The 27,548-nt window shown below is 45.0% G+C and overlaps 1 protein-coding gene across 1 annotated transcript; it reads right to left on the bottom strand.

The window, feature by feature from the left end:
* Positions 1 to 9,293: 9,293 nt before the first annotated feature.
* Positions 9,294 to 27,328, bottom strand: LOC116376476 (mucin-2-like). Its single transcript, XM_031836690.1, has 10 exons — positions 27,196 to 27,328; positions 24,638 to 27,015; positions 24,443 to 24,507; positions 24,127 to 24,272; positions 20,741 to 23,952; positions 20,546 to 20,610; positions 20,230 to 20,375; positions 17,528 to 20,055; positions 10,822 to 11,060; positions 9,294 to 9,471 (listed from the first exon to the last, which is right to left on the bottom strand). The coding sequence occupies exons 2-10, from the start codon at positions 26,987 to 26,989 to the stop codon at positions 9,294 to 9,296; spliced, it is 8,931 nt and encodes a 2,976-aa protein (XP_031692550.1). The 5' UTR covers positions 26,990 to 27,015; positions 27,196 to 27,328.
* Positions 27,329 to 27,548: the final 220 nt, after the last annotated feature.

Below are 27,548 nucleotides of genomic sequence, written 5' to 3'. Positions count from 1 at the left end.
ATCACATTAAATGATCTTGTCACCAAGTAAACTTGTGACCAAAATCTCCTTCACGTTTATCTACCAAATCAATCAAGAAGGTTACCAAGTGAAAGCAAGAAAGGACATCAGACATAGTAGGATTCTTTCATTATAGAATGCCAAGAACGTCTTCACACCCTTTGCAAGCTTTTCACATTGTGCAGCCTTAAATTAAAATCTAATCTAATTAATTAAATGAAGCTACTCCACACTTTGTAAGTAAAATGAAAATGATAGAAATGCGCTTTAATAAAACATTTAAAAAACAAATATATATATTGATTGTGTAGGTCTGCACACCCTTGATGTGGCACATCTAAGTAGGCCTACTGGCCTGTATGACACTGGCCTCCATTTCAAATCATCGTTTTTGATTGCAACAAGGCCATTGTGAAATACTGTATTATATAACGGGTGGGTCTTGTTCTGAATGCTGATTGGTTAAAATCGATTTCCAGACAGTGTCTATTCCACAAATTACCTCTGGCTAAATCTATGACCTTAAAATGCCTATTTACTCTGTTCCATCTGACTTCTCCATCCAACTGTCTCTTCAGTCCAGCCAAGCAATTTACAAACTTGATCTCCACTATAAAAAAAACATCTAGACAATATCTCACATTTCTTTTTGGCTACCATTTAGTTTTCAACAGAGGAGATTTGTATAAACCTTGCTCTCTGTCTCTCCGACATTTGCAACATTGTTTCAATTTTCAAATTCGATCTCCAGCTGTCCAGTATAATGAACATGTCGGGAGTAGGGACGAGACGGACAGACAGGCAGCTTTTCTCAGCCAGTAAAACTCAGTTCATGGATATATATACAAAGAAATGTCAATTGAAAAAGGTAAGTGCAGCTAGTTTGCCATCTGTCCAGCTTCAGTTTGAAGTGATTATGTTAGCTGTGTTGTTCACTAGCTCCTCTGAACAACAGTGTCCTGACGAGTAAGCACATTTTCTTTGCCAGGCAAAATCGCACCTCATTAGCTCATTGTTATGGATGTCTGCAAATCAATGTCAATAGAAAGCAATTTAAACAAATGCAAATACTTTGCTGGTATTCTGGCTGTACTTTTTAAAGTGACTGTAAGTTAGCCATAGTTGGCTTGCTAGCAAGCAAGGGATAAGAATGTTGTCAGCGAGTATGGCAATGGGACATTTAGAATGAACAACTGGGTTGCGTCCATACACTTCACAAGACTGAGGCAGGTGTAAGGTTTCTTTACTATGACTGTGAGTTGTGGTTCTCGTACCTGAATTCACTAACTGTAAAAGTTACTCTGAATAAGAGTGTCTGCTAAATTACTAAATGGTTTTCCACATGGTGTTGAGTGTTTCTGAGGGTGCTAGTCTAGGTCCAGACTTAAATCTGCTTGAAAATCAGAAACATGGGTATGCTTGTCACCAGCAGGGACTGGAGAGTTAGTTAGGATCAAAAGTAGTTGTATTTTTCAGGGCTTCAATTACTCAAATTGCCAAATACACACCAGAATGGGTTTCCACACAATTGTGTTTCTGAGTGGGCTAGTCTTTAAAAAAATCTAAGACAAGATTTCAATGTTGCGCTCCTTCAGTGATCCCCAACCAACTTGACTGAGGTTGAGCAAGTTTCCCGAGAACAATGGATCGATGTTTCTGCAAAAGTTGATGTAATCTTATTAAAAGAATTCCAAACCTGTAATATCTGCCAAATGGTGCTTCCACCAAATATGAACTCTTGGGTGTGAAGACCTACGCAATCAATACATTGTTTGTTTTCATTACTTTGAGAACATTTCTATAATTTCTCTTTCACTTTGAAAGTGTGGAGTTATTTATGTAGATCTGTGGGAAAATCCCAATTTTGTCTATTGTTGGATTTTAATTTAATAAAAAAAAAATTAAACTGTGCAAAGGGTGTGAAAACATTCACCATGCAACATATATGGGGCGGCAGCGTAGCCTAGTGGTTAGAGTGTTGGACTAGTAACCGGAAGGTTGCAAGCTCACAAGGTACAAATCTGTCGTTCTGCCCCTGAACAGGCAGATAACCCACTGTTCCTAGGCCGTCATTGAAAATAAGAGTTTGTTCTTAACTGACTTGCCTAGTTAAATAAAGGTTAAAAAAAATAGCATTTATAAAGCAGCTTAATTTTATTTTAAATCCTAAATCTATTTTGCATGTTCATCACGAAATTTGTGAATATCTGAGTTTTCCCTCTTCACAATGCAGAAAGACTGCATTTAATCAGTGGACACCACTCGTTTTTACAGATTTTTCTATTGTATTATTGACTGTACGTTTGTTTATCCCATGTTTAACTGTTGTTTTTGTCGCACTGCTTTGCTTTATCTTGGCCAGGTAACAGTTGTAAATGAGAATTTGTTCTCAACTGGCCTACCTGGTTAAATAAAGGTGAAATCAAAAATAAAGAAATAAAAAATTACAACAAACCTGTCATAATTGTTTTCTTTACTAAAGTAGAGGTTTATTATTACTATTGCTAAAGGTACTGTATAGGTGTAAATATACACATTTTCTAGCAAGAGATAGAACTTGTATTTTCTAAGAATGTAGCAGAAATGTCCAGAAAGTAGTTTTGAATGCATTTTATTGAACGGAAACAATAACAGTCTTGAACCTTTTTTGGCAATATAGTGATATATTCTTATATACTCTACAATGAGGAATTCATCTTCAAAATACTAGCCTTCTCCCATGTTTTTATCCATTGGCCCCACCCACAAGTTGTATAAACAACAACAGTAAATACGAATAAAATAAGATGATAGATGCAAAACAAAAACGTGAAGAACATAAATCAATCAACTCTAATTGTCACATGTAGGACAGTATGCAAATGTGTGTGCATGGACTTTGTAGATGTATTTCTCACATGTGCAGCACATAGTATTTGTTTTACAGTCTTTCCTTGTGGGGCAGAATTGGCATCTCCTCTTGCCTGCCCCAGCTGCAGCCTCAGGTGGATCAAGACAAGATTCAGCCACCTGAACAGCTTTCACAAGCGCAGGAGAGGCTGCTGCGCGGGGGATGCGCTCCCTTCTTTGAATGTGTGGGGTTACAAGTGCCTTTCCCAGCTGCTCCAGGAACACCCTTCTCTTGATTCGCTTATCAGGCATCCAGGTAGGGTTGATCTTGTTACATATCATGAAGGCATTGTATGAGAACACATCAAAGATATTATGGAAGATGACCAGGGGCCAGCGGGCAGTCATCCTCCTGCAGCTGTAAGTTTAAATCACCTTGTCCAGGTTGTCCACGTCTCCTTTCTTGTGGTTGTAGTCCAGGACGATGGCTGGCTTCCTGTCCTCAAAACCACTGATCTCAGACTTTGTGTGCAGTGTGCACAGGAGGACCACATTCTTGTTCCTCTTTGGGAGATAAGAAACTAGAGTGGTGGTGGGGGTGAAGGCACATTTTGATAAGAATGCCTCTCTCCCCCTTGTTGCAAGGAGTGCAGGGGGGAAATCACGCTTGTTTTTTCTAACTGTGCCAACCATGGTGGTCTTCCTCTTCAGGAGCTGCTGGCTGAGTCATAAGAGGTGAAGAAATTGTCATTGTGCCCCCTCAGTCCATCTGTCACATTAAGCACAACCTGCATTCCCTGGTTCTTCTCTGGGCCTCCACTGGTCGGCTTCCCTGTGTTGACTTACGTCTTCCAAGTGTAGCTGGATTGTGCGTCACAGGCCACCCATATCTTGATGCCATACTTTGCTGGCTTGCTGGGCATATACTGCCGGAAAGGACAGCAACCTTTTGACCAAAGAGATTACTATCAGTAATTAGTATCCGTGTCACAAAAAACAATCACATAAATCAATGATATTACAGCAATACATAATAAAATTAACAGTGAAAATTACTTATATTACAGATATGAAAATAAACATTAACCTCTGAATGGAACCAATTGCTCATCCACTGTTACTTCAGGCCCAGGGTTGTAGAGGTATGGCAGACGCTCCACCCACTTCTCCCAGACCTCTCTTAAGGTCTCCAGTTTGTCTCTCACATGTCTTGCAGGTCTTTTATTTTTTATTTCACCTTTATTTAACCAGGCAGGCTAGTTGAGAACAAGTTCTCATTTACAACTGTGACCTGGCCAAGATAAATCAAAGCAGTGCGACACACACAAAAACACAGAGTTACGCATAGAATAAAGAAACATACAGTCAATAATTCAATAGAAAAGTCCATATACATTGTGTGGAAATGAGGTAGGATAAGAGAGGTAAGGCAATAAATAGGCCATGGTGGCGAAGTAATTACAATATAGCAATTAAACACTGGAATGGTAGATGTGCAGAAGCCTCTCCGCTTTCGCCACCTCCAGTTCAGCTTTCGGACGGCGATATTCCCCAGCCTGACTCCAGGGTCCCTTACCGTCAAGTATCTCCTCCCAAGTCCAGCAGTCCCGAACCCTCTGCTCCTCCTTACCACGTTGCTTTGTCCGTTGGTGGTGGGTGGTTCTTCGTCTTCATCGGATGAGGAGTAGGTAGGATCAGACCAAAACGCAGCGTTGTAAGTGTCCATGATCATTTATTAACACAGAACATGAAAATACAAAATAACAAAGTGAATGTAAGAAATGAAAATCGAAACAGTCCTGAAAGGTGAAAACACAAAACAGGAAACAACTACCCACAAACACCAGGTGGGAAAAGACTACCTAAGTATGGTTCTCAATGAGAGACAACGATAGACAGCTGCCTCTGATTGGGAACCATACCAGGCCAAACGCATAGAAAAGAAAACATAGAAAAACAACATAGAATGCCCACCCCAACTCATGCCCCCACCAAACCAAAATAGAGACATAAAAAAGGAACTATGGTCAGGGCGTGACAGTGCGTATGTGGTTATTGTGGTGTGTAAATGGTTTTATAACCTGAGGTCAAAAATGACCCTAAGACTATCTTTGTACCCTGGTGGTGTTCAGCTTTCATGGAATTATGAACAAAGGCGATGTTTCACTTTTCTAATGTTGGGGTCACTCTAGGAAAAGTCATATAATGTCAAGTTGAAAAAAATGTAGGGGGTTTTCTCTGCTTTTAAACAAAGTGGCTTTAAAGGGAAATGTATGACCCTAAAGACATCACAAGGGTGAAGCAGATTTGTACTCTTGGACTTATTTAGGCTTGCCATAACAACAGAGTTGAATACTTATTAACTTAAGACATTTCAGATGTTCTTTTTCAATTAATTTATAAAATGTCTAAAAACGTCACTTGTCTTTGACATTATGGGGTATTGTGTGTAAACCACTGACACAAAATCTTAATTGAATACATTTTAAATAGGCTGTAACATTTTCGTTCTGAAAAAATCAAGGGGTGTGAATACTTCCTGAAGGTAGTGTATGATATCTGTTATGAGATCTCACTTGCTGATACTTCCTCCAGACAATATTTTGTTTGTCAGGCATTTCGGAAATGTACAATTTAGTGATTTACCGACTGTTGAACATTTTCATGTTCATGGCACTCAATATCTCAGATGAGTACGGTCTGTATAATGTAGTATGTAGACTTCAACAACATTGATAAGATTCATTTTAGTTTATTTCAGTGTTATTACAATACATCTACTATCTAAAGGCTATTTGTTAATACATGTTTATTGGTATATGGTTTTATATGGCAATATTTATTCAAGGGTTTTCTAAGTAATTTCCAAAGATTACAACATATGGCTGGAGTTGGGTTACAATAAGGAAAAATATAGATGACAGAATAGACAATTAGGTTTACATGCTTATTTTATTGAATTTATTGAATTGAATTAGTTAATTTCATGTGTATGATATTACATTATTCATAAGCTATTGCAATATACTCAAACAAAATGTAAATATTAAATAGCAAAACATCACACAATTTCACAATGATACATTTTCTGGTATTGTGGCAGAATTAGCTTCATTACATTATCAGCTTAATGGGTTTAATTGAGTCCTAGATTTATTCTGTTCAGAAGAAATAGATCAGTATTGAAGCAAGTAATATAGTGACCATTTCTTGAGGTCTGTTTCTTGCCATTGCGCTGCTGGAGGTATGTGAACCCTCTGTAGTGTTTGTGGTTGCTGCTGGCGTGACTGTCGTGGTGGTTGCAGTAGTCGTAGCAGTAGTCGTAGTTGTAGTCGTAGCAACAGTTGTAGCATCAGTCGTCGAGTTCCGGAGTTCTGTAAAAAAAAAAAAAAAAGATTTTGACCATTTAAAAGCCTCTGCAAAGCCTTCCCAAAGTCTATATTCTTGCAAAAATATAAAAGATGTAAGCTGTAGACCACCTGAACAAAATAATGATTCATGCAAATCAGGGAAGATCAACTGGTGTCCGGCAGTATCCCTTTAGTATATTATACAGTACATTCGGAAAGTATTCAGACCCTTGACTTTTTCCCCATTTTGTTACGTTACAGGCTTATTCTAAAATTGATGTAACAGTTTTTTTCCCTCATCAATCTACTCACAAAACTGCATGATGACAAAGCAAAAACTGGTTTTTTGACATTTAATAAAAAAATAAAAAAAACAGAAATACCTTATTTCCATAAGTATTCAAACCCTTTGCTATGAGACATGAAATTAAGCTCAGGTGCATCCTGTTTCCATTGATCATCCTTGAGATGTTTCTACAACTTTTAGTCCACCTGTGATGAATTCAATTGATTGGACATGATTTGTAAAAACACACACCTATATAAGGTCCCACAGTTGACACGGCATGTCAAAGCAAAAACCAAGCCATGAGGTCGAAGGAATTATCTGTATAGTTCTGAGACAGGGATGTGTCTAGGCACAACTCTGGGGAAGGGTACCAAAACATTTCTGCAGCATTGAAGATCCCTAAGAACACAGTTTCCTCCATCATTCTTAAATGGAAGAAGATTGGAGCAACAAGACTCTTCCTGGAGCTGGCTGCCCGGCCAAACTGAGTAATCAGGGGAAAAAGGGACTAGGTTAGGGAGGAGACCAAGAACATGATGGTCACTCTGACAGAGCTCTATAGTTCCTCTGTGGAGATGGGAGAACCTTCAAGAAGGACAACCATCTCTGCAGCTTTCCACCAATCAGGCCTTGTATGGTAGTGTGGCCAGAAGGAAGACACTTCTCAGTAAAACAGCCCGCTTGGAGTTAGTCAAAAGGCACTTAAAGACTCTCAAACCATGAGAAACAAGATTATCTGGTTTGATGGAACCAAGATTGTATTCTTTGGCCATAATGTCAAACGTCTTGTCTGGAGGAAACCTGACACCATCCCTATGGTGAAGTATGGTGGTGGCAGCATCATGCTATGGGGATGTTTTTCAGCAGCAGCAGACACTCTCCAAACGCAGGTGTGCCAAGCTTATAGAGCCATACCCAAGTAGACACGAGGCTATAATTGCTGCCAAAGGTGCGTCTACAAATGATTGATTAAAGGGTCTGAAAACGTATGTAAATGTGATATTCAGTGTTTTACTTCTAAAACATTTGCAAAACTTTCTTCACCCGTTTTTGCTTTGTCATTATGAGGTATTGTGTGAAGATTGATCAGGTGGAAAAAGTGATTTAACCTCTATGGGATCGGTGTCCCTAAATTGGGACAGTTCTCGCTCAATATGCAATAATGTGACTAGAATGACGTTGTAAACAAAAGCCAAATCCGGGACATCGACATGTCTAATATGGGCAGAAATCTTAAATTGTTGTTCATCGAACTGCAGTGTCCCATTTACAGCATCTATTACAGCAAAACATAACATGCTATTATTTTGAGGATAGTGCACAACAACAAAACACTTTTATCACAGAACATGGTTTGATAGATTCACCTCTGAAGGTAAATAATGTACTTACATTCATTAATCTTGCTCTGATTTGTCATCCTGAGGGTCCCAGACATAAAATGTAGCACAGTTTTGTTTGATAAAATCCCTTTTTATAGTCAAACGTAGGAACTGGGTTCTACAGTTTGACCCCACTGCTGCCATTTTAGAATAAGGCTGTAGCATAACAAAGTGTGGAAAATGTCAAGGGGTCTGAATACTTTCTGAATGCACTGTAGATATATATACACAGTATATATATTTAGGGACTCAGTCAGGGTCTCAACTTACTGTTGAGTATTAGAATAATAGAATATACAAGGTGTAAAACTTCCCCCCCAAAATTCTGTCTCATGGCAAAATGTGTAGATTTGCAGCAAACTTGCTTTAAAACAGCAACAATTTTGTTACGCCCAATTGCAAATGTGGGATGTGGGTATGAAGACCCACCAGCCACTGCAACCTCTCACGTCTTTTTGTGGCCCCCAACTCTATCAAAGTTCTCCATTCCTGATTCAAATAATCAGTGATGCAAACCAGAGAACCAGAATCATTTTTGCTCACATCTACGGGTAAAGATAGTCTTATAAGAGACTACTATGATTGAAATGGTTTTGAAATGAAAAGATATACCTTTAAATGAGGTACAGTATTTCAAGTATGATGTAATTTGGTCACAACTGATGAAACCAGAGCTGGTAAATAAGCTTTGGGCATAAAAAACAACACAGACGGGAATATTGATTCAAACAATCATCTATACTGTACGAATTTTCATAAATATTAAGATTCATCCTTACCAGCTTTGATACTGTCAGGAATAACATCTAAGAAAACTGTGGATGTGTTGATGGATGTCTTGAGGGAGTCCTCTACATTTGTAACGTTAGGGACCACAGACTGGCGTGTGAAGATCAAGTTGGTTGTCACACCCACAGACCCAGACCTAAAAATCAAAGAAGTAGAATGTATGTGAAATGGGATAAAAGTTATTGTTATTTGTTGTAGTAGTATTAGTATGATTAAATAATGGTAAACGTAAATAACACACTTGTTCTAGCTGCAAGTAAGTTGTAGAAATATGGACCAAAATGAAAACTGAACATACCAAAAACTGATGATGATGCATCTGAGGAAGATCACAGGATATACAGTTTTGTATCCTCGAGTCAACTGTAGAAAGATATCAGAGGGCATAATGAGTATTTTAAGGACAAAAAATGTGTAGTAGTTACTAATAACTCTCAAGCAAGATATTTTTGTTAATGTCCATTTCAAAATTTCTATTAATGATCAACTTTTACCTCAGTTGTGACATTTAAAGCCAAAGTAATGTAATCCAAGGAATTTGAATCTTTGTAGGCTTCCATAAACGTACGGTTCAACCGGAACTTTAGAATAAGTACACCTTCATTTGACGTTGGAGGGTTTGTGGATGCGGTGGTTGGGGAAACAGTTGTTGTCTTAGCAGCTGTAGTTGACGTTGGTGCAGCTGTAGCTGTGGTAGTTACAGCAGCTGTGGTTGTTGTGGCTGAAACTATGGTTGTTGTGTGGTGGGTGTTGGTGGTCTTTGCAGCAACTGTGGTTGTCGATGGTGAAGCTGTGAGTGTAGTGGGAGCTGCTGTGGTTGATGTTGGCACTGCTGTGGTTGTTGTGGGATCAGTTGTAGTTGTTGTAGGGGTGGCTGTTGTTGTCATAGCAGCAGCTGGGGATGTTGTTAGTGCAAATGTTGTGGTTGTGGATGCAGCTGTGGTAGCTGTGGATGCAGCTGTGGTGGTCGTTGGAGCACCTGTGGTTGTTGTGAGGTTAGCTGTAATTGTGGTAGGGCTAGTAGTGATGGTTGTTACAGAAGCTTTTGTTGTTGCTATGGTGGTTATGGCAGCTGTTGTTGTAGAGGGAGCAACTGTGTTTGTTGTGGGAGCTCCTGTTGTTGTGGGAGCCACTGTTTTTTTAACAGGAGCTGTAGTTGTCGTCTGTGTAAATGTGGTTGTTGTTTGATCAGCTGTGTTTGTTATGGGAGTAGCTGTGTTTGTTGTGGGGACAGCTGTGGTTATTGTGAGAGCAGCTGTGGTTGTTTTGGGTGTAGCTGTTGTTGTTGGGATAGCGGTAGTTGTTGTGGAAACAGCTGTGGTTGTAAGGGAAGCTGTTGTGGTTGTGGGAGAAGCTGTGATTGTTGTGGGAGAAGCTGTAGTTGTTGTGGGTGCAGCTGTATTTGTTGTAGCCCCAGATGCAGACATCATTGGTGCTACTGTGATCGTTGTGGGACCAGCTGTAGTTGTTGTAAGGGACATTGTTGTGGTTGTGGGACTTGCTGTAGTTGTGGAAGCAGATGTGTCTGTTTTGGGTGAATCTGTGATTGTTGTTGGAGCAGCTGTGGTAGTTGTGGGCAGGGCTGTGGTTGTTGTTTCTGCAGTTGTTGTAAGGGAAGTTGTTGTGGGATTTGCAGTGGTTGTGAGAGCAGATGTGATTGTTGTAGCAGCAGCTATGATTGTTGTGGGAGAAACTGTGGTTGTTGTTGGTGCAGTTGTGGTTGTTGAAGCCTCAGCTGTAGATGGTGTTGCTTTGGTTGTGATTTGTGAAGATGTGGTTGTTGCGGGAGCAGCTAAGTTTGTTGTGGGAGCAGCAGTGGTTGTCGTGGGTAGAGTTTTGGGTGTTGATGCCACAAATGTTGTTGTAGCAGCAGCTGGGATTGTTGTTGGTGTTGCTGTGGTTGTTGTGGATACAGCTTTTGTTGTCATAGCAGCTGTGGTTGTGGGAAAAACTTCAGTTGGTGGATCTGCTGCTGTTGTGGGAACAATTGTGTTTATTGTGGGTGAATCTGTTATTGTAGTTGGAGCAGATGTGGTTGAGGTGGGCAGGACATTGGTTGTTGTTGCTGTAGCTTTTGTTGTTGTAGCAACAGCAGTTGTTGTTGTGGAAGCAGCTGAGGTTGTTGTGGAAGACGATGTGGTTGTTGTTGGTGCAGTTGTGTTTTTTGTGGCCTCAGCTGTACTTGTTGAAGCCTCTGCTGTAGATGTTATTGGAGATGCTGTGGTTGTGGTTGGTGCAGATGTGGTTGTTGTGGGCGAGGTTTTGGGTGTTGTTGCTGTAGCTGTTGTTATTGTTGTAGAAGCAGCTGTGGTAGTGGTTGTTGTGGCTGCATCTGTAGTGGTTGTAGCTGCAGCTGTACTTATCATAGCTGCTGCTGTAGATGTCATTAGTGTTGCTGTGGTTGTGTTGGGGGAAACTGTGCTTGTAGTAATGGAAGCTATTATGGTTGTGGGAGCTGCTGTAGTGGTGGGAGCAGATGTGGTTGTTGTGGGCAGTGGTTCAGTTGTTGTGGGCAGGGGTTCAGTTGATGTGGGAAGGTCTTCGGATGTTGTAGCAGGAGCTGTAATTGTTGTGGGCAGGGGTTCAGTTGTTGTGGGAAGGTTTTCGGATGTTGTAGCAGGAGCTATGGTTGTTGTGGGCAGGGGTTCAGTTATTGTGGGAAGGTCTTCGGATGTTGTAGCAGGAGCTGTGGTTGTGGTGGGCAGGGGTTCAGTTGTTGTGGGAAGGTCTTCGGATGTTGTAGCAGGAGCTGTGGTTGTGGTGGGCAGAGGTTCAGTTGTTGTGGGAAGGTCTTCGGATGTTGCAGCAGGAGCTGTGATTGTTGTGGGCAGGGGTTCAGTTCTTGTGGGAAGGTCTTCGGATGTTGTAGCAGGAGCTGTGATTGTTGTGGGCAGGGGTTCAGTTGTTGTGGGAAGGTCTTCGGATGTTGTAGCAGGAGCTGTAATTGTTGTGGGCAGGGGTTCAGTTGTTGTGGGAAGGTTTTCGGATGTTGTAGCAGGAGCTGTGGTTGTGGTGGGCAGGGGTTCAGTTGTTGTGCGAAGATCTTCGGATGTTGTAGCAGAAGCTGTGGTTGTGGTGGGCAGGGGTTCAGTTGTTGTGGGAAGGTCTTCGGATGTTGTAGCAGGAGCTGTGATTGTTGTGGGCAGGGGTTCAGTTGTTGTGGGAAGGTCTTCGGATGTTGTAGCAGGAGCTGTGATTGTTGTGGGCAGGGGTTCAGTTGTTGTGGGAATGTCTTTGGATGTTGTAGCAGGAGCTGTGGTTGTTGTGGGCAGGGGTTCAGTTGTTGTGGGAAGGTCTTCAGATGTTGTAGCAGGAGCTGTGGTTGTTGTGGGCAGGGCTTCAGTTGTTGTGGGAAGGTCTTCGGATGTTGTAGCAGGAGCTGTGGTTGTTGTGGGCAGGGGTTCAGTTGTTGTGGGAAGGTTTTCGGATGTTGTAGCAGGAGCTGTGGTTGTGGTGGGCAGGGGTACAGTTGTTGTGGGAAGGTCTTCGGATGTTGTAGCAGGAGCTGTGGTTGTGGTGGGCAGGGGTTCAGTTGTTGTGGGAAGGTCTTCGGATGTTGTAGCAGGAGCTGTGATTGTTGTGGGCAGGGGTTCAGTTGTTGTGGGAAGGTCTTCGGATGTTGCAGCAGGAGCTGTGATTGTTGTGGGCAGGGGTTCAGTTGTTGTGGGAAGGTCTTCGGATGTTGCAGCAGGAGCTGTGGTTGTTGTGGGCAGGGGTTCAGTTGTTGTGGGAAGGTCTTCGGATGTTGCAGCAGGAGCTGTGATTGTTGTGGGCAGGGGTTCAGTTATTGTGGGAAGGTCGTCGGATGTTGTAGCAGGAGCTGTAATTGTTGTGGGCAGGGGTTCAGTTGTTGTGGGAAGGTTTTCGGATGTTGTAGCAGGAGCTGTGGTTGTGGTGGGCAGGGGTTCAGTTGTTGTGCGAAGGTCTTCGGATGTTGTAGCAGGAGCTGTCGTTGTGGTGGGCAGGGGTTCAGTTGTTGTGGGAAGGTCTTCGGATGTTGTAGCAGGAGCTGTGATTGTTGTGGGCAGGGGTTCAGCTGTTGTGGGAAGGTCTTCGGATGTTGTAGCAGGAGCTGTGATTGCTGTGGGCAGGGCTTCAGTTGTTGTGGGAAGGTCTTCGGATGTTGTAGCAGGAGCTGTGGTTGTTGTGGGCAGGGGTTTAGTTGTTGTGGGAAGGTTTTCGGATGTTGTAGCAGGAGCTGTGGTTGTGGTGGGCAGGGGTTCAGTTGTTGTGGGAAGGTCTTCGGATGTTGTAGCAGGAGCTGTGATTGTTGTGGGCAGGGGTTCAGTTATTGTGGGAAGGTCTTCGGATGTTGTAGCAGGAGCTGTAATTGTTGTGGGCAGGGGTTCAGTTGTTGTGGGAAGGTTTTCGGATGTTGTAGCAGGAGCTGTGGTTGTGGTGGGCAGGGGTTCAGTTGTTGTGCGAAGGTCTTCGGATGTTGTAGCAGGAGCTGTCGTTGTGGTGGGCAGGGGTTCAGTTGTTGTGGGAAGGTCTTCGGATGTTGTAGCAGGAGCTGTGATTGTTGTGGGCAGGGGTTCAGTTGTTGTGGGAAGGTCTTCGGATGTTGTAGCAGGAGCTGTGATTGTTGTGGGCAGGGCTTCAGTTGTTGTGGGAAGGTCTTCGGATGTTGTAGCAGGAGCTGTGGTTGTTGTGGGCAGGGGTTCAGTTGTTGTGGGAAGGTTTTCGGATGTTGTAGCAGGAGCTGTGGTTGTGGTGGGCAGGGGTTCAGTTGTTGTGGGAAGGTCTTCGGATGTTGTAGCAGGAGCTGTGGTTGTGGTTGTGGTGGGCAGGGGTTCAGTTGTTGTGGGAAGGTCTTCGGATGTTGCCGCAGGAGCTGTGACTGTTGTGGGCAGGGGTTCAGTTGTTGTGGGAAGGTCTTCGGATGTTGTAGCAGGAGCTGTGGTTGTTGTGGGCAGGGGTTCAGTTGTTGTGGGAAGGTCTTCGGATGTTGTAGCAGGAGCTGTGATTGTTGTGGGCAGGGGTTCAGTTGTTGTGGGAATGTCTTCGGATGTTGTAGCAGGAGCTGTGGTTGTTGTGGGCAGAGTTTCAGTTGTTGTTGGAAGTTCTTCAAATGTTGTAGCAGGAGCTGTGATTGTTGTGGGCAGGGGTTCAGTTGTTGTGGGAAGGTTTTCGGATGTTGTAGCAGGAGCTGTGGTTGTGGTGGGCAGGGGTTCAGTTATTGTGGGAAGGTCTTCGGATGTTGTAGCAGGAGCTGTAATTGTTGTGGGCAGGGGTTCAGTTGTTGTGGGAAGGTTTTCGGATGTTGTAGCAGGAGCTGTGGTTGTGGTGGTCAGAGGTTCAGTTGTTGTGGGAAGGTCTTCGGATGTTGCAGCAGGAGCTGTGATTGTTGTGGGCAGGGGTTCAGTTGTTGTGGGAAGGTCTTCGGATGTTGTAGCAGGAGCTGTGATTGTTGTGGGCAGGGGTTCAGTTATTGTGGGAAGGTCTTCGGATGTTGTAGCAGTAGCTGTAATTGTTGTGGGCAGGGGTTCAGTTGTTGTGGGAAGGTTTTCGGATGTTGTAGCAGGAGCTGTGGTTGTGGTGGGCAGGGGTTCAGTTGTTGTGCGAAGGTCTTCGGATGTTTTAGCAGGAGCTGTCGTTGTGGTGGGCAGGAGTTCAGTTGTTGTGGGAAGGTCTTCGGATGTTGTAGCAGGAGCTGTGGTTGTGGTGGGCAGGGGTTCAGTTGTTGTGGGAAGGTCTTCGGATGTTGTAGCAGGAGCTGTGGTTGTGGTGGGCAGGGGTTCAGTTGTTGTGGGAAGGTCTTCGGATGTTGCCGCAGGAGCTGTGACTGTTGTGGGCAGGGGTTCAGTTGTTGTGGGAAGGTTTTTGGATGTTGTAGCAGGATCTGTGGTTGTGGTGGGCAGGGGTTCAGTTGTTGTGGGAAGGTCTTCGGATGTTGTAGCAGGAGCTGTGATTGTTGTGGGCAGGGGTTCAGTTATTGTGGGAAGGTCTTCGGATGTTGTAGCAGGAGCTGTAATTGTTGTGGGCAGGGGTTCAGTTGTTGTGGGAAGGTTTTCGGATGTTGTAGCAGGAGCTGTGGTTGTTGTGGGCAGGGGTTCAGTTGTTGTGGGAAGGTTTTCGGATGTTGTAGCAGGAGCTGTGGTTGTGGTGGGCAGGGGTTCAGTTATTGTGGGAAGGTCTTCGGATGTTGTAGCAGGAGCTGTAATTTTTGTGGGCAGGGGTTCAGTTGTTGTGGGAAGGTTTTCGGATGTTGTAGCAGCAGCTGTGGTTGTGGTGGGCAGGGGTTCAGTTGTTGTGTGAAGGTCTTCGGATGTTGTAGCAGGAGCTGTGGTTGTGGTGGGCAGAATTTCAGATGTTGTGGGAAGGTTTTCGGATGTTGCAGCAGGAGCTGTGATTGTTGTGGGCAGGGGTTCAGTTGTTGTGGGAAGGTCTTCGGATGTTGTAGCAGGAGCTGTGATTGTTGTGGGCAGGGGTTCAGTTGTTGTGGGAAGGTCTTCGGACGTTGTAGCAGGAGCTGTAATTGTTGTGGGCAGGGGTTCAGTTGTTGTGGGAAGGTTTTCGGATGTTGTAGCAGGAGCTGTGGTTGTGGTGGGCAGGGGTTCAGTTGTTGTGGGAAGGTCTTCGGATGTTGTAGCAGGAGCTGTGGTTGTTGTGGGCAGGGGTTCAGTTGTTGTGGGAAGGTCTTCGGATTTTGTAGCAGGAGCTGTGGTTGTTGTGGGCAGGGGTTCAGTTGTTGTGGGAAGGTCTTCGGATGTTGTAGCAGGAGCTGTGGTTGTTGTGGGCAGGGGTTCAGTTGTTGTGGGAAGGTCTTCGGATGTTGTAGCAGGAGCTGTGGTTGTTGTGGGCAGGGGTTCAGTTGTTGTGCGAAGGTCTTCGGATGTTGTAGCAGGAGCTGTGGTTGTGGTGTGCAGAAGTTCAGTTGTTGTGGGAAGGTCTTCGGATGTTGTAGCAGGAGCTGTGGTTGTGGTGGGCAGGGGTTCAGTTGTTGTGGGAAGGTCTTCGGATGTTGCCGCAGGAGCTGTGACTGTTGTGGGCAGGGGTTCAGTTGTTGTGGGAAGGTTTTTGGATGTTGTAGCAGGATCTGTGGTTGTGGTGGGCAGGGGTTCAGTTGTTGTGGGAAGGTCTTCGGATGTTGTAGCAGGAGCTGTGGTTGTTGTGGGCAGGGGTTCAGTTGTTGTGGGAAGGTCTTCGGATTTTGTAGCAGGAGCTGTGGTTGTTGTGGGCAGGGGTTCAGTTGTTGTGGGAAGGTCTTCGGATGTTGTAGCAGGAGCTGTGGTTGTTGTGGGCAGGGGTTCAGTTGTTGTGGGAAGGTTTTCGGATGTTGTAGCAGGAGCTGTGGTTGTTGTGGGCAGGGGTTCAGTTGTTGTGGGAAGGTTTTCGGATGTTGTAGCAGGAGCTGTGGTTGTGGTGGGCAGGGGTTCAGTTATTGTGGGAAGGTCTTCGGATGTTGTCGCAGGAGCTGTAATTGTTGTGGGCAGGGGTTCAGTTGTTGTGGGAAGGTTTTCGGATGTTGTAGCAGCAGCTGTGATTGTTGTGGGCAGGGGTTCAGTTGTTGTGGGAAGGTCTTCGGATGTTGTAGCAGGAGCTGTGGTTGTTGTGGGCAGGGGTTCAGTTGTTGTGGGAAGGTCTTCGGATGTTGTAGCAGGAGCTGTGATTGTTGTGGGCAGGGGTTCAGTTGTTGTGGGAAGGTTTTCGGATGTTGTAGCAGGAGCTGTGGTTGTGGTGGGCAGGGGTTCAGTTGTTGTGCGAAGGTCTTCGGATGTTGTAACAGGAGCTGTGGTTGTGGTGGGCAGAAGTTCAGTTGTTGTGGGAAGGTCTTCGGATGTTGTAGCAGGAGCTGTGATTGTTGTGGGCAGGGGTTCAGTTGTTGTGGGAAGGTCTTCGGATGTTGTAGCAGGAGCTGTGGTTGTTGTGGGAAGGTCTTCAGATGTTGTAGCAGGAGCTGTGGTTGTTGTGGGCAGGGGTTCAGTTGTTGTGGGAAGGTTTTCAGATGTTGTAGCAGGAGCTGTGGTTGTTGTGGGCAGGGGTTCAGTTGTTGTGGGAAGGTCTTCGGATGTTGGAGCAGGAGCTGTGGTTGTTGTGGGCAGGGGTTCAGTTGTTGTGGGAATGTCTTCGGATGTTGTAGCAGGAGCTGTGGTTGTTGTGGGCAGAGGTTCAGTTGTTGTTGGAAGTTCTTCAGATGTTGTAGCAGGAGCTGTGATTGTTGTGGGCAGGGGTTCAGTTGTTGTGGGAAGGTTTTCGGATGTTGTAGCAGGAGCTGTGGTTGTGGTGGGCAGGGGTTCAGTTGTTGTGGGAAGGTTTTCGGATGTTGTAGCAGGAGCTGTGGTTGTGGTGGGCAGGGGTTCAGTTGTTGTGGGAAGGTCTTCGGATGTTGTAGCAGGAGCTGTGGTTGTGGTGGGCAGGGGTTCAGTTGTTGTGGGAAGGTCTTCGGATGTTGTAGCAGGAGCTGTGATTGTTGTGGGCAGGGGTTCAGTTGTTGTGGGAAGGTCTTCGGATGTTGTAGCAGGAGCTGTGGTTGTGGTGGGCAGGGGTTCAGTTGTTGTGGGAAGGTCTTCGGATGTTGTAGCAGGAGCTGTGGTTGTTGTGGGCAGGGGTTCAGTTGTTGTGGGAAGGTCTTCGGATGTTGTAGCAGGAGCTGTGGTTGTTGTGGGCAGGGGTTCAGTTGTTGTGGGAAGGTCTTCGGATGTTGTAGCAGGAGCTGTGGTTGTTGTGGGCTTGGGTTCAGTTGTTGTGGGAAAGTCTTCGGATGTTGTAGCAGGTGCTGTGATTGTTGTGGGTAGGGGTTCAGTTGTTGTGGGAAGGTCTTCGGATGTTGTAGCAGGAGCTGTGGTTGTTGTGGGCAGGGGTTCAGTTGTTGTGGGAAGGTCTTCGGATGTTGTAGCAGGAGCTGTGGTTGTTGTGGGCAGGGGTTCAGTTGTTGTGGGAAGGTCTTCGGATGTTGTAGCAGGAGCTGTGGTTGTTGTGGGCAGGGGTTCAGTTGTTGTGGGAAGGTCTTCGGATGTTGTAGCAGGAGCTGTGGTTGTTGTGGGCAGGGGTTCAGTTGTTGTGGGAAAGTCTTCGGATGTTGTTGTTGTTGTGAGTGCATCTGTAGTGGTTGTAGCTACAGCTGTACTTGTTGAAGCTGCTGCTGTAGATGTCATTAATGTCGCTGTGGTTGTTTTTGGGGAAGCTGTGCTTGTAGTAATGGAAGCTATTATGGTTGTGGGAGCTGCTGTAGTGGTGGGAGCAGATGTGGTTGTTGTGGGCAGTGGTTCAGTTGTTGTGGGCAGGGGTTCAGTTGTTGTGTGAAGGGCTTTGGTTGTTGTAGCAGGTGCTCTGGTTTTTGTGGGAGCAGCTGTTGTTGTGGGAAACACTTTAGTTGGTGGATCTGCTGCTGTTGTGGGAGCAATTGTGTTTGTTGTGGGCAAATCTGTTATTGTAGTTGGAGCAGATGTTGTTGTGGTGGGCATGACAATGGTTGTTGTTGCTGTAGCTTTTGTTGTTGTAGCATCAGCAGTTGTTGTGGGAGCAGCTGTTGTTGTTGTGGAGTATGATGTGGTTGTTGTTGGTGCAATTGTAGTTTTTGTGGCCTCAGCTGTACTTGTTGAAGCCTCTGCTGTAGATGTTATTGGAGATGCTGTGGTTGTGGTTGGTGTAGTTGTGGTTGTTGTGGGAGCAGCTGTGTTTGTAGTGGGAGCAGCTGTGGTTGTTGTGGGCGAGGTTTTGGATGTTGTTGCTGTAGATGTTGTTATTGTTGTAGCAGCAGCTGTGGTTGTGGTTGTTGTGAGTGCATCTGTAGTGGTTGTAGCTTCAGCTGTACTTGTCATAGCTGCTGCTGTAGATGTCATTAATGTTGCTGTGGTTGTTTTGGGGGAAGCTGTGCTTGTAGTAATGGAAGCTATTATCGTTGTGGGAGCTGCTGTAGTGGTGGGAGCAGATGTGGTTGTTGTGGGCAGTGGTTCAGTTGTGGTTGTTGTTGGTGCAATTGTAGTTTTTGTGGCCTCAGCTGTACTTGTTGAAGCCTCTGCTGTAGATGTTATTGGAGATGCTGTGGTTGTAGGTGGTGCAGATGTGGTTGTTGTGGGAGCAGCTGTGTTTATAATGGGAGCAGCTGTGGTTGTGGTTGTTGTGAGTGCATCTGTAGTGGTTGTAGCTACAGCTGTACTTGTCATAGCTGCTGCTGTAGATGTCATTAATGTTGCTGTGGTTGTTTTGGGGGAAGCTGTGCTTGTAGTAATGTAAGCTATTATGGTTGTGGGAGCTGCTGTAGTGGTGGGAGCAGATGTGGTTGTTGTGGGCAGTGGTTCAGTTGTTGTGGGAAGGTCTTCAGATGTCGTAGCAGGAGCTGTGGTTGTTGTGGGCAGGGGTTCAGTTGTTGTGGGAAGGGCTTCGGATGTTGTAGCAGGAGCTCTAGTTGTAGTGGACAGGGGTTTGGTTGTTGTGGGAGCAGCTGTGGTTGTGGGAGCAATTGTAGTTGTTGTGGGTGAATCTGTGACTGTAGTCAGAGCAGATGTAGTTGTGGGCAGGAGGTTGGTTGTTGTTTCTGCAGCTTTTGTTGATGTAGCAACAGCAGTTGTTGTTGTGGGAGCAGCTGTGGTTGTTGTGGAAGATGATGTGGTTGTTGTTGGTGCAATTGTGTTTTTTGTGGCCTCAGCTGTAATTTTTGAAGCCTCTGCTGTAGGTGTTATTGGAGATGCTGTGGTTGTGGTTGTGGGAGCTGCTGTAGTGGTGGGAGCAGATGTGTTTTTTGTCGGTGAATCTGTGATTTTTGTTGGATTCACTGCGGTTGTTGTGGGCAGTGGTTCAGTTGTTGTGGGAAGGGCTTCAGATGTTGTAGCTGGAGCTGTGGTTGTTGTGGGCGGGGATGTGGTTGTTGTGGGCAGGGATTCGGTTGTTGTGTGAATCGCTTTGGTTGTTCTTGCAGAAGCTGAGGTTTTTGATGGAGAAATTGTTGTTTTTGTATCCAAAGCTGTTGTTGAAGTAGCAGCAACTGTGGTTGTCGTGGGGAAAGCTGTGGTTGTTGTTGGATCAGCTGTGGGTGTGTAAGAGGAGGCTATTGTGGTTGTTGGAAATGCTGTAGTTGTTGTTATTAAATATGAGGTTGTTGTGGGTGCATCTGTGGTTGTTGTGGGAGCAGCTGGGGTTGTTGTGGTGGCAACTGTGGTTGTTGGAGCTGTGGCTATGGTTTTTGTGGCTACGGCTGTGGTTGTCATTGATGCAGATGTGGTTGTTTCGATTGCAGCTGTGATTGTTGTAGCCACAGCTGTACTTTTCAGAGCCACAGCTGTAGATGTCATTGGTGTGGCTGTAGTTGTTGTTGAAACATATGTGGTTGTTTGGGGAGCAGCTGTGGTTGTTGTTGCCATGGATGTGGTTGTTGTAGAAGCCGCTGTGGTTGTTGTGTGGTAAGCTGTGGCAATTGTGGGATTAGCTGTCGTTGTGTTGGTAGGCGTAGTAGCAGTCGTGCTTTGCTGGAGTTCTGAATAAAACATTGTTTTATTACGACCATTAAAATGCTCTGCAATATCTGTTAAATGTGCTGAATTAAATTTGTTTGGTAACCCAACACCACAGTCCTGGACAACTCGGATACTACTCTATCTCCCCATAATGTTTGATTTGTATTATGTGTTTTGTTTACATGAATCCTTACCAGCTTTGATACTGCCAATAATAACATTTAAGAAGACTGTGAACGTGTCGATGGAAATCTTGAGGGAGACCTCTACATTTGTAACGTCAGGGACCACAGACTGGCTTGTGAAGATCAAGTTAGTTGTCACACCCACAGAACCAGACCTAAATACCAAAGAACAGAATTGATGTGAAATTCAATAAAATGTATTACTGTTGTTAGTAGGAGTAATAGCAAAATTAGTATTTTTAAAGAATACATGTGACTAATACACTTTGTCTATCTGCAAATAAGTAAGTTGCATAAATGTGGACCAAAAAGAAAGTCAACATACCAGAAACTGATGATGATGCATCTGAGGAAGATTACAGGATATATTCTTTTGAATCCTTGATTCAACTGTAGAAAAATATCAGTGCACACAATAAGCATTAAAAGGACAGGAAAAATAGTAAATATAACTCACAATCAAGTTTTGTTATAAATGTCCATTTAAAGATTTGTGCTTATGTCAATTATCAACATTTACCTCAGATGTCAGATTTGAAGCCAAATTAAGGTACTCATTGGACTGTGGACTTTTGTAGTCTTCCAAAAATGTACGATTCAGCCGGAAATGCAGAATAAGTACACCTTCATTTGCTGTTGGAGGGTCAGTGGAATCACTGGTTGGGGCAACAGTAGTTGTTGGAGCAACAGGTGTTGTTGTTGTAGCAGAAGCTGGAGTTATCATTGTTACAGCTGTGGTTATCATTGGTGAAGCTGTAGTTGTTGTGTAAAAAGCTGTGGTTGTTGTGGCGGCAGCTGTGGTTGTTGTGGGGGTAGCTACGGTTGTTGTACGAACAGCTGTGGATGTTGTGGGGCCGGCTGTTGTTGTCGTAGCAGCATCTGTGTTTGATGTGGGGGAAGCTGTGGTTGATGTGGGAATGGCTGTGGTTGTCGGAGCTGCGGCTGTGGTTGTCATTGTAGACGTAGTTGTTCCGAGAGCATCTGTGGTTGTGGGGATGGCTTTGGTTGTTGTAGCTGTTGTTGTTTTAGCAGCATCTGTGTTTGATGTGGGGGAAGCTGTGGGTAATGTGGGGCTGGCTGTGGTTGTCGGAGCTGCGGATGTGGTTGTCATTGTAGACGTGGTTGTTCCGGGAGCATCTGTGGTTGTGGGGGTGGCTTTGGTTATTGTAGCTGTTGTTGTCGTAGCAGCAGCTATGGTTGTTGTGGGGGAAGCTGTGGTTGTTGTGGGAACAGCTGTGGATATTGGCTGGACGGCTGTTGTTGTCGTAGCAGCATCTGTGTTTGATGTGGCAGAAGCTGTGGTTGATGTGGAGCTGGCTGTGGTTGTCGGTGCTGCGGCTGTGGTTGTCATTGTAGACATGGATGTTCCGGGAGCATCTGTGGTTGTGGGGATGGCTTTGGTTGTTGTAGCTGTAGCTATTGTTGTTGTAGCAGCAGCTATGGTTGTTGTTGGGGAAGCTGTGGTTGTTGGGGGAACAGCTGTTGTTGTTGTTGTTTGGATGGCTGTTGTTGTTGAAGCCACAGTTTTAGTTGTCGTAGCAGAAGCGGCTGTGGTTGTTGTTTTAGCAGCAGTGGTTTTTGTGGGGACGACTGTGGTTGTTGGTTGTTCGCATGGTTTAGGGTGTTGTTGCCCCTTCTGTTGTTGATGTTTCAGCTTATGATGATCTGGGTGCCGCTGTGGTTTTTGAGGGTGCAGCTCTTCTTCTTGTGTCTGCAGTGTGGTTGTTGTGTGAGCAGTTGTAGTCGGTGTTGGTGCTGCTGTGGTTTTTGTTGGAGAAAGTGTTGTTTTTGTAGCCAAATCTGTAGTTGTCGTAGCAGCGGTTACTGTGGTTTTTGTGGTAGATGCTGTGGTTGTTGTGAGTACTGCTGTGGTTGTTGTAGGGGAAGCTGTGGTGGTTCTGGGAGCTTCTGTAGTTGTTGTCAACATTTTTTGGATTGTTGTGGGTGCATCTGTGGTTGTTGAAGCCACAGCTGTTGTGAGTGCATCTGTAGTGGTTGTAGCTTCAGCTGTACTTGTCATAGCTGCTGCTGTAGATGTCATTAATGTTGCTGTGGTTGTTTTGGGGGAAGCTGTGCTTGTAGTAATGGAAGCTATTATCGTTGTGGGAGCTGCTGTAGTGGTGGGAGCAGATGTGGTTGTTGTGGGCAGTGGTTCAGTTGTGGTTGTTGTTGGTGCAATTGTAGTTTTTGTGGCCTCAGCTGTACTTGTTGAAGCCTCTGCTGTAGATGTTATTGGAGATGCTGTGGTTGTAGGTGGTGCAGATGTGGTTGTTGTGGGAGCAGCTGTGTTTATAATGGGAGCAGCTGTGGTTGTGGTTGTTGTGAGTGCATCTGTAGTGGTTGTAGCTACAGCTGTACTTGTCATAGCTGCTGCTGTAGATGTCATTAATGTTGCTGTGGTTGTTTTGGGGGAAGCTGTGCTTGTAGTAATGTAAGCTATTATGGTTGTGGGAGCTGCTGTAGTGGTGGGAGCAGATGTGGTTGTTGTGGGCAGTGGTTCAGTTGTTGTGGGAAGGTCTTCAGATGTCGTAGCAGGAGCTGTGGTTGTTGTGGGCAGGGGTTCAGTTGTTGTGGGAAGGGCTTCGGATGTTGTAGCAGGAGCTCTAGTTGTAGTGGACAGGGGTTTGGTTGTTGTGGGAGCAGCTGTGGTTGTGGGAGCAATTGTAGTTGTTGTGGGTGAATCTGTGACTGTAGTCAGAGCAGATGTAGTTGTGGGCAGAACGTCGGTTGTTGTTTCTGCAGCTTTTGTTGATGTAGCAACAGCAGTTGTTGTTGTGGGAGCAGCTGTGGTTGTTGTGGAAGATGATGTGGTTGTTGTTGGTGCAATTGTGTTTTTTGTGGCCTCAGCTGTACTTTTTGAAGCCTCTGCTGTAGATGTTATTGGAGATGCTGTGGTTGTGGTTGGTGCATATGTGGTTGTTGTGGGAGCAGCTGTGTTTGTACTAATGGAAGCTATTATGGTTGTGGGAGCTGCTGTAGTGGTGGGAGCAGATGTGTTTTTTGTCGGTGAATCTGTGATTTTTGTTGGATTCACTGCGGTTGTTGTGGGCAGTGGTTCAGTTGTTGTGGGAAGGGCTTCAGATGTTGTAGCTGGAGCTGTGGTTGTTGTGGGCAGGGATGTGGTTGTTGTGGGCAGGGATTCGGTTGTTGTGTGAATCGCTTTGGTTGTTCTTGCAGAAGCTGAGGTTTTTGATGGAGAAATGGTTGTTTTTGTATCCAAAGCTGTTGTTGAAGTAGCAGCAACTGTGGTTGTCGTGGGGAAAGCTGTGGTTGTTGTTGGATCAGCTGTGGTTGTGTAAGAGGAGGCTATTGTGGTTGTTGGAAATGCTGTAGTTGTTGTTATTAAATATGAGGTTGTTGTGGGTGCATCTGTGGTTGTTGTGGGAGCAGCTGGGGTTGTTGTGGTGGCAACTGTGGTTGTTGGAGCTGTGGCTATGGTTTTTGTGGCTACGGCTGTGGTTGTCATTGATGCAGATGTGGTTGTTTCGATTGCAGCTGTGATTGTTGTAGCCACAACTGTACTTTTCAGAGCCACAGCTGTAGATGTCATTGGTGTGGCTGTAGTTGTTGTTGAAACATATGTGGTTGTTTGGGGAGCAGCTGTGGTTGTTGTTGCCATGGATGTGGTTGTTGTAGAAGCCGCTGTGGTTGTTGTGTGGTAAGCTGTGGCAATTGTGGGATTAGCTGTCGTTGTGTTGGTAGGCGTAGTAGCAGTCGTGCTTTGCTGGAGTTCTGAATAAAACATTGTTTTATTACGACCATTAAAATGCTCTGCAATATCTGTTAAATGTGCTGAATTAAATTTGTTTGGTAACCCAACACCACAGTCCTGGACAACTCGGATACTACTCTATCTCCCCATAATGTTTGATTTGTATTATGTGTTTTGTTTACATGAATCCTTACCAGCTTTGATACTGCCAATAATAACATTTAAGAAGACTGTGAACGTGTCGATGGAAATCTTGAGGGAGACCTCTACATTTGTAACGTCAGGGACCACAGACTGGCTTGTGAAGATCAAGTTAGTTGTCACACCTACAGAACCAGACCTAAATACCAAAGAACAGAATTGATGTGAAATTCAATAAAATGTATTACTGTTGTTAGTAGGAGTAATAGCAAAATTAGTATTTTTAAAGAATACATGTGACTAATACACTTTGTCTATCTGCAAATAAGTAAGTTGCATAAATGTGGACCAAAAAGAAAGTCAACATACCAGAAACTGATGATGATGCATCTGAGGAAGATTACAGGATATATTCTTTTGAATCCTTGATTCAACTGTAGAAAAATATCAGTGCACACAATAAGCATTAAAAGGACAGGAAAAATAGTAAATATAACTCACAATCAAGTTTTGTTATAAATGTCCATTTAAAGATTTGTGCTTATGTCAATTATCAACATTTACCTCAGATGTCAGATTTGAAGCCAAATTAAGGTACTCATTGGACTGTGGACTTTTGTAGTCTTCCAAAAATGTACGATTCAGCCGGAAATGCAGAATAAGTACACCTTCATTTGCTGTTGGAGGGTCAGTGGAATCACTGGTTGGGGCAACAGTAGTTGTTGGAGCAACAGGTGTTGTTGTTGTAGCAGAAGCTGGAGTTATCATTGTTACAGCTGTGGTTATCATTGGTGAAGCTGTAGTTGTTGTGTAAAAAGCTGTGGTTGTTGTGGCGGCAGCTGTGGTTGTTGTGGGGGTAGCTACGGTTGTTGTACGAACAGCTGTGGATGTTGTGGGGCCGGCTGTTGTTGTCGTAGCAGCATCTGTGTTTGATGTGGGGGAAGCTGTGGTTGATGTGGGAATGGCTGTGGTTGTCGGAGCTGTGGCTGTGGTTGTCATTGTAGACGTAGTTGTTCCGAGAGCATCTGTGGTTGTGGGGATGGCTTTGGTTGTTGTAGCTGTTGTTGTTTTAGCAGCATCTGTGTTTGATGTGGGGGAAGCTGTGGGTAATGTGGGGCTGGCTGTGGTTGTCGGAGCTGCGGATGTGGTTGTCATTGTAGACGTGGTTGTTCCGGGAGCATCTGTGGTTGTGGGGGTGGCTTTGGTTATTGTAGCTGTTGTTGTCGTAGCAGCAGCTATGGTTGTTGTGGGGGAAGCTGTGGTTGTTGTGGGAACAGCTGTGGATATTGGCTGGACGGCTGTTGTTGTCGTAGCAGCATCTGTGTTTGATGTGGCAGAAGCTGTGGTTGATGTGGAGCTGGCTGTGGTTGTCGGAGCTGCGGATGTGGTTGTCGTTGTAGACGTGGTTGTTCCGGGAGCATCTGTGGTTGTAGGGATGGCTTTGGTTGTTGTAGCTGTTGTTGTCGTAGCAGCAGCTATGATTGTTGTGGGGGAAGCTGTAGTTGTTGTGGGGACAGCTGTGGATGTTGGGCGGGCTGCTGTTGTTGTCTTAGTAGCATCTGTGTTTGATGCGGGGGAAGCTTTGGTTGATGTGGGGCATGCTGTGCTTGTCGGAGCTGCGGCTGTGGTTGTCGTTGTAGATGTGGTTGTTCCGGGAGCATCTGTGGTTGTTCCTGGAGCATCTGTTGTTGTGGGGATGGCTTTGGTTGTTGTAGCTGTTGTTGTCGTAGCAGCAGCTATGGTTGTTGTGGGGGAAGCTGTGGTTGTTGTGGGAACAGCTGTGGATATTGGCTGGACGGCTGTTGTTGTCGTAGCAGCATCTGTGTTTGATGTGGGGGAAGCTGTGGTTGATGTGGGGCTGGCTGTGGTTGTCGGTGCTGCGGCTGTGGTTGTCGTTGTAGACGTGTATGTTCCGGGAGCATCTGTGGTTGTGGGGATGGCTTTGGTTGTTGTAGCTGCAGCTGTTGTTGTCGTAGCAGCAGCTATGGTTGTTGTTGGGGAAGCTGTGGTTGTTGGGGGAACATCTGTTGTTGTTGTTGTTTGGATGACTGTTGTTGTTGAAGCCACAGTTTTAGTTGTCGTAACAGAAGCAGCTGTGGTTGTTGTTGGAGCAGCTGTGGTTTTTGTGGGGACGACTGTGGTTGTTGGTTGTTCGCATGGTTTAGGGTGTTGTTGCCCCTTCTGTTGTTGATGTTTCAGCTTATGATGATCTGGGTGCCGCTGTGGTTTTTGAGGGTACAGCTCTTCCTCTTGTGTCTGCAGTGTGGTTGTTGTGTGAGCAGCTGTAGTCGTTGTTGGTGCTGCTGTGGTTTTTGTTGGAGAAAGTGTTGTTTTTGTAGCCAAATCTGTAGTTGTCGTAGCAGCAGTTACTGTGGTTTTTGTGGTAGATGCTGTGGTTGTTGTGAGTACAGCTGTGGTTGTTGTAGGGGAAGCTGTGGTGGTTCTGGGAGCTGCTGTAGTTGTTGTCAACATTTTTTGGATTGTTGTGGGTGCATCTGTGGTTGTTGAATCCGCAGCTGTTGTTGTAGTAGCAGCAACTGTGGTTGTCATGGGGAAAGCTGTGGTTGGTGTTGGAGCAGCTATGGTTGTTGTGGGAGCAGCTGTGGTTGTTGTGAGTACAACTGTTGTTGTTGGAGCTGTTTCTGTGGTTGTCGGAGCTATGGCTGTGGTTGTCATTGATGCCGATGTGGTTGTTTCGTTTGCAGCTGTGATTGTTGTTGCCACAGCTGTACTTTTCATAGCCACAGCTGTAGATGGCATTGGTGTGGCTGTGCTTGTTGTTGGATCATCTGTTGTTGTTTGGGGAGCAGATGTGGTTGTTGTTGTAGTGGCTGTGGTTGTTGTAGCAGTTGCAGTGGTTGTTGTGTGGGAACATGTGGTAATTGTGGGAGCAACTGTCATTGTGTTGGTAGTCATAGTAGCAGTCGCATTATTCTGGAGTTCTGTATATAAAAAAATGTTTTTATTACGACCATTAAAAGGCTCTGCAATATCTGTTAAATGTGCTGAATTAAATTTGTTTGGTAACCCAACACCATAGTCCCAGACAACTCAGACAACTACTCTTTGTCCTCATAATGTGTTTGAATTGCATAATGTGTTGTGTTTAGATTAATCCTTACCAGCTTTGATACTGCCAGTAATAACATCTAAGAAGACTGTGAACGTGTTGATGGACGTCTTGAGGGAGTCCTCTACATTTATAACGTTAGGGACCACAGACTGGCTTGTGAAGATCAAGTTAGTTGTCACACCTACAGAACCAGACCTAAATACCAAAGAACAGATTTGATGTGAAATGCAATAAAAGTTATTACTGTTGTCAGTAGGAGTATTTGTAGTATTAGTATTGTTAAAGGATGGTTTACATGTGACTAATACACTTTGTCTACCTGCAAATAAGTAAGTTGTAGAAATGTGGACCAAAAAGAAAGTGAACATACCAGAAACTGATAATGATGCTTCTGAGGAAGAT

This window comes from Oncorhynchus kisutch, linkage group LG12 (genome assembly GCF_002021735.2).
Source record: "Oncorhynchus kisutch isolate 150728-3 linkage group LG12, Okis_V2, whole genome shotgun sequence".
NCBI classification, from domain to species: Eukaryota; Metazoa; Chordata; class Actinopteri; order Salmoniformes; family Salmonidae; genus Oncorhynchus; species Oncorhynchus kisutch.
This window is presented reverse-complemented; position numbering and strand designations above follow the sequence as displayed.

Coding starts and splice junctions, on each gene's coding strand:
- LOC116376476 (XM_031836690.1), bottom strand. CDS start 26,989: ATGACTACCAACACAATGACAGTTGCTCCCACAATTACCACATGTTCC. Junction 20,376..20,545: donor TGCATCATCATCAGTTTCTG/GTATGTTGACTT, acceptor TTTGGTATTTAG/GTCTGGTTCTGTGGGTGTGA. Junction 11,061..17,527: donor CTCCTGCTACAACATCCGAA/GACCTTCCCACA, acceptor CATTACTACAAG/CACAGTTTCCCCCAACACAA.